We start from the raw sequence: 11387 nt of genomic DNA, 5'->3' as shown, positions 1-11387 counted from the left end.
CTCTCTATCTCTCTCTCTCTCTCTCTCTCTCTCTCTCTCTCTCTCTCTCCTTCCTTCTTCTTCCCTTACTCTCTTCCTTCCTTCCTTTTCTAATAACTGCTCTCTTAGAAAAAGTATGGCACCAAAGCATGCTGAATCTCAATGAAATATTAGAAGCAGCTTTAGAGTGGCCATTGTTAAATTTTCACTGTGACCATTTACACCTTGGAAATCCACAAAGACTACAAATCAGGGTTATCAGTTATTGTTTTATTGCTTGTCTAGACTTAAGAAAGTGATGGAGAATATGTCAATAATGCAAATTAAATTTAAAAGTGTGTTGTTTATACATTTTTTTCAGAAGAGTCAGCTGTTAAGCATTTACCAGCCCACCCCTGTATTCACTGAGAAATTTCTTGATTGAGTGTGACTATAAAAAAGGGTCCAGAGGCTAAAATGCTCTACTTTTAGCCCTAACTTTCCAAATTTTAGTCACAAAAGTGGTGAGATTAGAACAGCATTAGGAAAACTCTGGTCTTTCATTAGCCTCGCTTTGATATGGAACTTGTGTAGAAGGCAGATGTAGCTAGAAAGTGGCACTCAGCTATTTCTAATCCTAGTTCTAGTTTCTTTTTCCCCTCCTCTTCCTCACCCCATGTCAGCTTTGTTCCCTTTGTTCATTCCAATCTCTCTTTGTTTCCCCCTAACCCACCATGCCAGATGAATGCATGCACTGCAATGGTGAGAACTACCAAGGCACAGTTTCAAGGACGGAATCTGGAACTGAGTGTCAGCGTTGGGACTCCCAAGACCCCCATTCTCATGAGTACATTCCTTCCAAGTAAGTCTTTTCAGAAGAAAATAAAGATGTCAGAATTCATTCTTTGACCCACATAGGTATTTCCTATTATTATTATTATCTTATCAAGAAATGACTAGATATAAGGTAAGAAGCCATTGCTGATGAGTTTCAGATCCCAGGAATTTTCCAACCTTGCCCTTCTACATTCTTACCATGACAGGGCAAAGCAGCCGAGGACTAGAACTATGCTGTATCTACTGGCCTCAACTGTTCTCTTCCTTACATTCATTCCTCTGACACTCATCACATTCTCTGTTCTCATTATCAGGAATAGATGAATTAGTTCCAAGATCCACCAGTCCTTTTCCCACTGGCTGGGAAATCTTTCTATTCACTGGTGAAAATGTGGATGCAATCACCTATGTCCATATTCACCCCAATGTTGAGTATCCCAAAGGACTCTCTCATACTCCACGTAGGGGACCATCTGTGCTTGCTTTTGCTTCTGTAGCCCTTGGTATTCTATTCTTTCTATTCCATGAAAATTCAGGAGGACAGAAGTGCCAGGTAGTAAAAACATGAGATTTCCACTCTCTTCCCTAGTGTGTATCAGCTCAGTGGCTAGTTAGTCAAATTCAAAAAGCATTTTTTTTCAGAAGGAATCAGATAAGCAGCATGGAATTTATTGTTAATTAAAAAAAAACAAGTAGTGTGATAGGGAACAAAAAAACAAAAAGCAAAAAAAACCCAAACACAACCCTGTGATATATATACATTATACTCATGTAGCATCCTGTCTGCATTACTCTGATGGCACTCTTACTTATCAATATCCATCCTAAAATATGGTATCCATAACTGAACACAATATCCCAGATATGTTCTGCTTAGGGTCAAGGCTAGTGGATTTCAAAAAGCATATTAAGTGCCTGCCATTTACTTCCTGTTTCCTATACGTTGGTGATATCAAACACACAATCCTCAATATTCCCATAGTGGATGGTGTAGTGCAGAGGTGCAATCAACCCTGCAAAAAGATAACTGCAGAATTTCTGGCAGTTAAGGGGGTTTAGAACCCTGACTAAGGGCAGTTGATCCCAGAGGCTTGGACAGAGTAGAAGGGCCAACTGAGCCTCTGTCTTTGGGCTGAAACCTGGCCTTGAATCTGTGCCTTTTCTCTTAAGCGTTTGTAGCTTAGCTAATTCCTCTGGATCTCCCTGACCTTCCCTATTTCATTCCCCATTTCCTTTCCTCATTTCCTGTGGGTTTTGGGAGAAGGGTGAATTTGGGTGGTAGCAATCAAACTTTGAAGACTTAGTTTTTCCCATAGACAAGTAGGGCTTACCCTTGATACAAATTATCTCCTGATTCATTGTATATAACTTCCTTAACCTTAAAGGCAACAAAACTTCCTGGGGCTGAGTGAGAGCAGGCCCTTTCTCAGTCTCCCATTCCTGTGTCCCTCCCCCACCTGGAGCTTCTCCCTAGGCAGTTGTTAGAGAAACCTTGTATCCCCCTGTCCTTTATAATCAACCCTGAAAATTAGTAGACCCTGTTGTCATTTAATCAAACCTTTTGCTAAATCATTGGTTGAATGATGAAAGAGGGATAAGGAGAGAAAGGAATAGTTTCTCTTTGGGTCCTGAGGGGAGTTGGAGGCGTCCGTCTTGGAGGAAGTGGTGATCTCTATACTTCCTCTGAGAAGCCCTTCTATTTCACAGACAGGGAAGAGCCTTGAGACTGTGTCTTTGTGAACTTGAGAAACTGACTAGAAAGCCCTCTAGTTAGTTTCAAACCATTTCTGACTGGCCCTAACCTTATGTCCTATAGAAGTGCCCTTCCTACCTGAAAGGGTTCAGCCTGTTTCCCTTCAGTGTCCTCTGCCTAAAGCCTGTGTACCCAGGCTGTGTCTCCCTTTTGCAGCTGCCTGCCCAACTACCTCATCATATCTCCTTGCCACTCATTATACTTCATCATCCTATATTTCCCTAAACTCAGAGGTTCCCTTACATCCCTCCTACCACCTCAATCTATTACCTCCACTATTGTAACCTCCTTTCTCTCCTTATCCCCCTTTTATCATTCAACCAATGATTTAGCAGAAGGTTTGATTAAATGACAACAGGGTCTATTAAGTTTCAGAGTTGATTATAAAGGACAGAGGGATACAAGGTTTCTCTAACAACTGTCTAGGGAGAAGCTCCAGGTGGGGGAGGGACACAGGAATGGGAGACTGAGAAAGGGCCTGCTCTCACTCAGCCCTGGGAGGTTTTGTTGCTGCTATTATCTTCATTTTACAGATGAAGAAACCGAGACAAATAATAGTTAAGAGACTTGCCTAGGTTCAAACCACAAGTGTCTGAAGCTACTTTTGAACTCAGGTCTTCCTGATTCTAGGTCCAGACCTCTATTTAGTATACCATCCAGGTGGTATATACCTGGATGCACCAACTAGCACTTAAAAGAGAATAAAGTATTAACCCTGGAGAAGGTAGTAAGAAGGTAGGTTGGGAAGAGCTTTATATTTGATCCTGAAGGAAAGAAGGATCCACTGTAGTATATTGGGTAGAAAATGGAATCATTAGACCTGAATTTTTAGTAAGATTACTTTGATAGCTCAGTAGAGGAAGGACTGGAATGGGGAAAAATTTGAGGCAGGAAGACCAATTGGAAACTTTTGTACTAGTCTAGGCAACTAGGTGGTACAGTGGATAGTGTCTCAGGCATTTACTAGTTGTGTGACCACAGACAAATCATTTAACCTTGTTTGTCTCTATTTCCTCATCTGTCAATGAGCTGCAGAAGGAAGTGGCAAACTACTTCAGTATCCAAGAAAACTCCAAATGGGGTAACAAAGAGTCAGACAGGACTGAAATGACTGACCACAATAAAAAGGGAGGTGATGAGGGTCTATACCAAGGTGGTAGCTGTGTCAGAGGAGAGAAGGGGATATAGATATGAGAGATGTTGTGACATTAAATTCGACAAATTCTTTCCCTTTTCAGGCTTCCCAACAGGAATCTAAAGCATAATTATTGTCGTAATCCAGATGGAGAGCCTCAACCATGGTGTTTTACCACGGATCCAAATAAGCGCTGGGAATTTTGCAACATTTCTCGCTGTGGTAAGCATTGCCTATTACAGCATTATGTTTTTCAAAGCCTCTGGATAAAGTGTTAAACAGGATAAAGGTGAAAATATCTGGCAGTCACAGTGTCTGGCAGAAAGGTGACATTAGACCCTACAAGTTATTACTGCTATTTAGAACTGTTTTATTGGTCATGATAGTTGATTGAGAAGAACATTAGCTCATATTTTTCTTCCTAATTAGACCCATTTATCTACTATGTATGGGAAAACATGAATCTTGGCTCTATACATGGGGTATTGACTCAATAATTTGCTCTTTTGAATGAAAATTGGACCCACTTCCAATCTATTCATTTCCTTTTCTACCCTTAAAATAATTTTCTTTGTTTTATTGGATGCCTTTTGATTTTTACATCATAGTCATTTCTGGATATACTCCCCTGCTCCTCCACAAGCCATCCCTTGTAATAAAGAAAAGATAGTTAAGCAAGTCCAAAAAATACAATGATCATGACCATTCCCTACCCATAGTCCACCACTTCTCAAAGGATAGGACAGAAACACAATTCCTTATCTTTTGTGGGTGGCTAAGATTGGTGGTTACTATTACACCCTGAGGAGTTTTGTTTTCACTGTTCTTTTCTTTTGCATGATTGCAATAATGTTTTCCCAGGTTCTTCTTATTTTACTCTGTATCAGTTCATATAGATCTTTTCATGTTACTCTTAATTCTTCATGTTCATGTTTGTTGTTTTTTTTAATCTCCTTACTTTCTGTCTTAGAAACAATAGATTCCAAGGAAGAAGAGTAGTAAGGATTAGGCCAGTGATTCCCAAAGTGGGTGCCACCAGCCCCTGGTGGGTGCTGCTGCAATCCAGGGGGGCAGTGATGGCCACAGGTGCATTTGGGAGCAGTGAATAACTGTAAGGGGGTGGTGATAGTGTGTGATAGGGAGTGCTAAGTAATATTTTTTTCTGGAAAGGGGGCAGTAGGCCAAAAAAGTTTGGGAACCACTGGACTAGGCAATTGGGGTTAAGTGATTTGCTCAGGGTCACATAGCTAAGAAGTGTGTTAGGCCCAGATTTGAACTCCCATCTCTAGACCTGGATCTCTATCCACTGAGCCACCTAGCTGCCCTTCATATTCTTATTTTTACATTCCAATAACATTCTGTTACTTTGACTTACCACAGTTGGTTCAGCTATCACCTAATGAATGCACATTCACATAGTTTCCAATTTTCTGCTACCACAAAAAGCACCACTACGAATATTTTGACGTGTAAAATCTGTTGCTTTTAAAACAAAGAGGTTTTATCTCGATGAATAAGGTCTTAAAGCGAAGAGATCTTAGGTCATCATCAGAATTCCCTGATATATGCAATCTGACATTTACTTGACTACTTCTAGCAATGAGGAATGTATTGCTTCTCAAGTCAGCTCTTCTCTTTTTAATTCTCTAACTACATATTTCAACCTGATAACTATTTCAATAACTGATTATTAGACAGTACTTCTTCATATTAAGCTGAAATCTACCTCTTTGTATGTTTCAGTCATTGGATCTTAGTTCTGCCTCAAACTATGCAAAAGAAATTTAATTCCTCTACTCAGTGACAACTTTCCAACTATTCAAAGAGAACTATCCTGTTTCCCTTAAGTGTTCTCTTTGGTAAGCAGCTGTGATGAAACTCTAAAAATTGACTGAGGGCTTTTGTCTTCTGGAAATATCCTCAGGCTATAGGGCAGAATTTGGCAGGGGATACAACTGATGTCATGAGCTTTCAAGCTGAAAGGAGACTGGTCTGCTCTGAAAACTGAGAAAACCACAAGAAAGCCTATATCCAGAGTCCTCAGATGGACTGATTGGCCTTAGACTAGCCTGAGATGCTCATTAGAGATGACGAAGCTAATGGAAAAGGGCACAGCTTACTATGACTACAGAATTTTGGAAGGGAAATGGTATATTTGAAAGTTGGGGGGGTCAAGATTGATTTCTCAGAAATAAAAAACAATGTCATGACATGATCCTGGTAATATAATATCAACATCATTAAATATCAAGTAATATCAATAACTAATCCTGTGCCCTTTTCTATCAGTTCCTAATTAGAGATGATGGGGCTGATCTTGACCTGCTAACAGGAGAATCAGCTTCATCTATGTTTAGGAGTAAATATGCAAGGCTGGAACATGGAACTCAAAAGGAAGTAGTTAGACCAGGTTAAAGTACAGAATGTTGCTAAAGCTTTGTAACCCCACAGTTCCATTTCTCTTCGCATCTATGTGGCATTGTTCCATTTGATTTCTTTAATTCCTTTATAAGACTTGTCTTGATTAAGGGAAGGACTTTTTCCAACACCTCCAATGCCCCAGAGATGGGGGAATGAGGTTCAAGGTTGATGTCACAGGAGATAAAAGAGAGAAATAATTTAGAATAAAAGGTCTTTGATGTATTCATCATTTCCCAGTTGGCATTTCTTTACAACATTCTCAGTTTTCTTCAGCCTCTCCTTTTAAGATATGATTTAAAATACTCTCACCATCTCATTGCCTTCCTCCAGATGTGCTTGTCCATGTCCCTTAAAAAGTGTGGCACATTAATCCAGATGATATTTAACCCAAACATGGTATTATGGAGCAATTGTGTTCTTTATTTGGGACATTGCACTTCTTTAATCATATTATTTGTAAGCTCATATTAACTTTTGGGGCAGTTAAATCATCTCATTGAACATTATGCTAAACTTGGAGTCAACCCTCCCGCCACCTTAAATTTTTTTACATGAATGCCTTTAACCTAGATTTCCTTCAACCTTTACCTGAGCAGTTTATTCTTTAAAATATCATTTTACTTGTGTCTTTTGTTTTTATGTGACCTTCATTTCCAAATACAACCCTGATGCCCAACCAGTGAGACATCCTTGGAATCAAAGAATAATCTATATCAGACTACTTACTCTCTCAGGGAGGGTGGAGGAAAGGGAAAGAATTTGGAACTTCAGAATTAAAAACTACAAAAGCAAATAATGAAACAAAGAATAAAAAAGAAAAATATTTAAAAGCAGTCTGGCAAAACTAATCAACACATCCACAGTTCCTGATAGTGCTTACAACACTCCAGATACATAGTCTCTAAACTCTACAGAGACAAGAGATGTACATTTTTTCCAGCTCTTCTCTAGGGTCAAGCTTGGTCGTTGCAATTACAGTTAACATTTCTTAAGTACTTGATATATACCATATACTGCATTAAGTCTTAGGTATACAAATAAAGGCAACTGCCCACCAAACCTTAAAGAAGTAATATTTTAATGGGTACAATAACATGTAAATAACTAGGTAGAGGGGGCAGGTAAGTAAGTGGCTCAGTGGATGGAGAACCAGGTCTAGAGATGGAAAGTCTTGGGTTCTAATCTAGCCTCAGATGCTTCCTAGCTGTGTGACCCTGGGCAAGTCATTTAACTCCCATTGCTTAGCCCTTACCAGTCTTCTGACTTGAAAGCAATATACAGACTTGATCCTAAGGCAGAAAATTATGGTTTAAAAATAATAACTAAGGACATACTAGCTATCTATAATACATGGAAGGGAATCTGAGTGAGGAGGGCACTAACAGTGAAGGGAACTTAAGAAAACTTGAATGCTGAGGGAAAAAAACAACAACAAAAAATCCTCCAGGAGACCAAGATCAGAGGTCTGGGGACAGAGCATTTTAGGTACAGGGCCTGGGGAAGGGGATAGTCAATATATATATATATATATATATATATATATATATATATAGTCAAGTTAGTATCTGAGTCCAGATTGAAACTCAGGTTTTCCTGACTCCAGACCCAGCACTCTATCCACTGTACCACCTAGCTGCACCTGAAAGAACTTACAAATTTACTGTTTAATAATTGATTCTAGAATTTTGTTAAGTATTGGCATCATTTTCATGGATCCAGTTGCTAGAACCTAACTCCCCTGTTTTGAGCACTGGGGCAATATTTTTTCTTTCTTTGTCATCAAGAGTATATTTGTGTGAAGTATAGCCAATTTTGCTGGATGGGAGAGAACATTAAGGGAGATATTTAAATTTAAAAGAATTCTAAAATGAACAAAGAGGGTTGGGCTTTTTTTTTTGTTTGTTTCCTTTTGAATTTTCAGAACAAAAGAACAGAACAAGAAAGGTATAGGCCCACTACTTGAGGTTAATGAAATGTTAGCAGACAACAGAAACAAAGCTGAATGAGTCAACTCCTAGGCTGCTTTCATCTTCTCTGTCAAGGAGAATGATTTTCAAACTAGAAAGGGTAGAGCAAATATGCTTAAGAAAGAAATAAATAGATGGGAAGATAAAAAGAGAACACACAGGATCCAAAAGAATTGCATCAGAGGATACTGGAATTAACTGGTTGATATGATCACAAATCTGCCTTCAGTAATCCTTTTGGAGAAGAGGAAAGATGGCAGGTGACTAAGGAAGAGAATATATTTTCTCACTGCTGTAAGTTCTAGGGACTGGACCCATGAAATTGATGTCGATTGCTAGTGAAATTCTAGAATCAATTGCTTGGGGCTTCATACCAATCAGTCAGCAAGGATTTAAGTGCCTACTGTGTGCCAGTCATCGTGCTAAAGTAAGATCCTCAAAGGAAGCAGTTGCATTTTGCCTCTTTTTGAATCCCTGGTGCTTAATACAGTATCTGATACTTAATAAATGTTAGTTATTTAATTGATTGGGAATAAAAAGTTGAAAATTAAATAATCCCCACCCTGAAGGAGCTTATTTTCTATTTAAAGAGATAAATAAACATAGGATCATAAACTTAGAGCTGGAAGGAAATTTAGAAGTCATCCAGCCCAACCTTCTCATTTTACATATTGAGGAAACTGAGGCCTCAAAGTGGGTAAGCAAATTGCAGAGGGTCACATGACTACCATATTCCCAAGACAAGCTGCCATGATCATCTTATGCTATGTTGTCCTCAAGAAGGGAGACTGAAGTTGCATAGAACTTTGGTCATCTTTATGTCGAGAATGCTTTATTGTACCCATACTAAAAGAGGCATGGATGAGGGCATGGAGAGCATTCAGAAAAGGCTCCTTCTCTTCAACTATCTCAGAGAAAAAAACAGGTGAGGGAAATGCAAGCCTCATCTAGCTTATGGCCTTGTGAAAAATGGAAAAACAACATCTAAATGCCAAGTTTCATAGGAAGCAGAGCCAAAGTGGGAACATAGACCAGTTTTTTCTTAACATTTCTCTGTATTTCCAAAAAATATAGTATAATTTTTTTTCTCTTTCAGCTACACCCCCACCATCTCCAGGTCCAATGCTTCAGTGTTTAAAGGGACGGGGTGAAAACTACAGAGGCAATATTGCAGTTACTAAGTCTGGATTTACTTGTCAGCACTGGAATACACAGATACCTCACAAGCATAATCGGATCCCAGAAAAGTTCCCCTGCAAGTAAGCCCCCATGAGAATACAATTCCCTACTTTTTTTTTTTTTAAGATTAATGGCCAAAGATTTTATTTTTAAAACTTTACCTTCTGTCTTAGAATCAATATGATGTATTGACTCTAAGGCAGAAAAGTGATAAGGGTTAGGCAATGGGATTAAGTGACTTGCCCAAGGTAATAAAGGTAGGTGGTTTCTGAGGTCAGATTTGAATCTAGGCCCTCCTATCTTCAGCCTTGGCTTTATATCCACTGAACCACCTACCTGTACTGCAACAGGTCAAAGAGTTTGAGCCAAAAGGTAATTTTAAAGTCCTCTGAGGAAACTGAATTCCAGACAATTGGAGGATTTGTTCAAGGCACATGGGTAGCCCAGGACAGAGTTGGGGTTGGAATGGAAGGCTCCTTGACTCTGAATCTAGCACTAAACATTTGAGGCCAAAGTCTTTAGGTCTCAGAAAAGAACTGAGACTGATTAGGCTTGTGTGAGAAGGGGAAGGCTATACTAATTTGTATGGCAGCCAGCTAATTTTTCCACCTTCATCTCTACCTTCAAGACTCTTTATCTACCAGAAACTTCTGCCATTAGTTCCTAAAGGATTCTTTCGAGTTAATCAATTTAGAGCTAGCATGAACCCTAGATACTACCTAGTCCAATCCCTTCTTTGTACAGATGAAGAAATTGAAGTTATTGACTAGATTTGAACTTAAGTCTTCTAACTCCAAATTTGTAATTCTAACAGTCTGGCTGTCCTAGAGAGTTCTTCCATTTTTGGAGCCATAGACGAATACTCAGGTTTACAACTCATATTCTTGAGTACAGTTTCCTTCCCAAAACAAACACACATCTTTGGGATCTTAACACTGGCTTCATTTTGAGAAATAGCTTTGGCATATTGGATTAATAGCTTTCTTTGGAGTCAAGAAGGACCTGGGTTCAAGTCTGGATTTGGACACATCTTGGACAAATCAATTAACTTCTCAGTGCTTCAGGCAATTCTCTAGACTGCAAGTTTCAGAGTATTCACTTATCTACATTGGTAAAGGAAATTTTCTCATAAAGAATTCCCTACATCTGCGGTTCTGGTCAAAAAATATGTGTCAGTTATAATGATTACTGTTAGTAGTAGTAGTAGCAAGTAATAGTAGTAGTGGTGATAGTGGAGGTATAGTAGTAGGTAGTAGTAAAAATAGTAAGTAGATGGGAAGAGTAGTAGTAGGTAGGTAGAAGTAGTAGGTAGAAGACATGGACAGCTAGGTGGTACAATGGATAGGGAGCTGGCCATAGAAAAAAGAGGACCTGAGTTCAAATGTAGCCTCAGACATTTCCTAGCTGTGTGACCCTGGAGAAGATAAACCTCAGTTTCATCTGTAAAATTAGCCCGGGAAGGAAATGACAAACCATTCTAGTATCTTAGTCAAGAAAATCCTAAATGGGAGGACCATGAAAAGTCAAACACAACTGAAACTACTGAACAATAACAACAAAATGGATGGTAATAATGGTAGAAGTAAGTAGTAGTGGTAGTGGTGGTGGTGGCAGCAGAAGCTGATTCTTTAGCATAAAGACCAACCCCCAAACATCATGTTAATGATTCCAACAAAGTCTAGATGCATTTTTCATCCTTGAATCCAAAAGAAGAAACTGAATTTTTTTTTACTTCCATATTGACCATTGCTTGTAAGACTATACTCCTATAAAACCAAAACTCCAAAATAAAAACCCAAAAAGCTAAAGTGAAAAATAGCATCCTTGGATCTGCATCCTGACTCCCACAGTTCTTACTCTGGAGGTGGATAGCATTCTTTGTCATGAGTCCTTCAGGATTGTCCTAGATCTTTGTATTACTGATAGTAGCTAAGAAGCTGTGATTTAACATGAGCCCATTCCACATAAGCTATATTTCAAACATTTGTTGAACTCAGTGTATCTGAATATTTCACTCCTCTGCTCAAGAAGCTTAGAGGCTCCTTACTGACTCCTCATATAAAATACAAACTCCTCTCTTTGGCATTTGAAGTCCTTTACTATCTCTAACTTACCTTTCAAGATTGATTACAAATTA

The 11387-nt window shown here is 38.9% G+C and overlaps 1 protein-coding gene across 1 annotated transcript in view; it reads left to right on the top strand.

Moving 5' to 3' along the window:
- Nucleotides 1-690: 690 nt before the first annotated feature.
- Nucleotides 691-11387, top strand: part of PLG (plasminogen) — a 31980-nt gene continuing 21283 nt past the window's right edge. Inside the window, exons 1-3 of the mRNA XM_044675476.1 lie at nucleotides 691-820; nucleotides 3787-3905; nucleotides 9168-9330. Coding sequence (XP_044531411.1) covers nucleotides 693-820; nucleotides 3787-3905; nucleotides 9168-9330 — 410 coding nt within the window. The 5' untranslated portion in view covers nucleotides 691-692. The remainder of the gene's footprint in view (nucleotides 821-3786; nucleotides 3906-9167; nucleotides 9331-11387) is intronic.

Source organism: Gracilinanus agilis, chromosome 4, assembly GCF_016433145.1.
Source record: "Gracilinanus agilis isolate LMUSP501 chromosome 4, AgileGrace, whole genome shotgun sequence".
In the NCBI taxonomy this organism is placed as follows: Eukaryota; Metazoa; Chordata; class Mammalia; order Didelphimorphia; family Didelphidae; genus Gracilinanus; species Gracilinanus agilis.
This window is presented reverse-complemented; position numbering and strand designations above follow the sequence as displayed.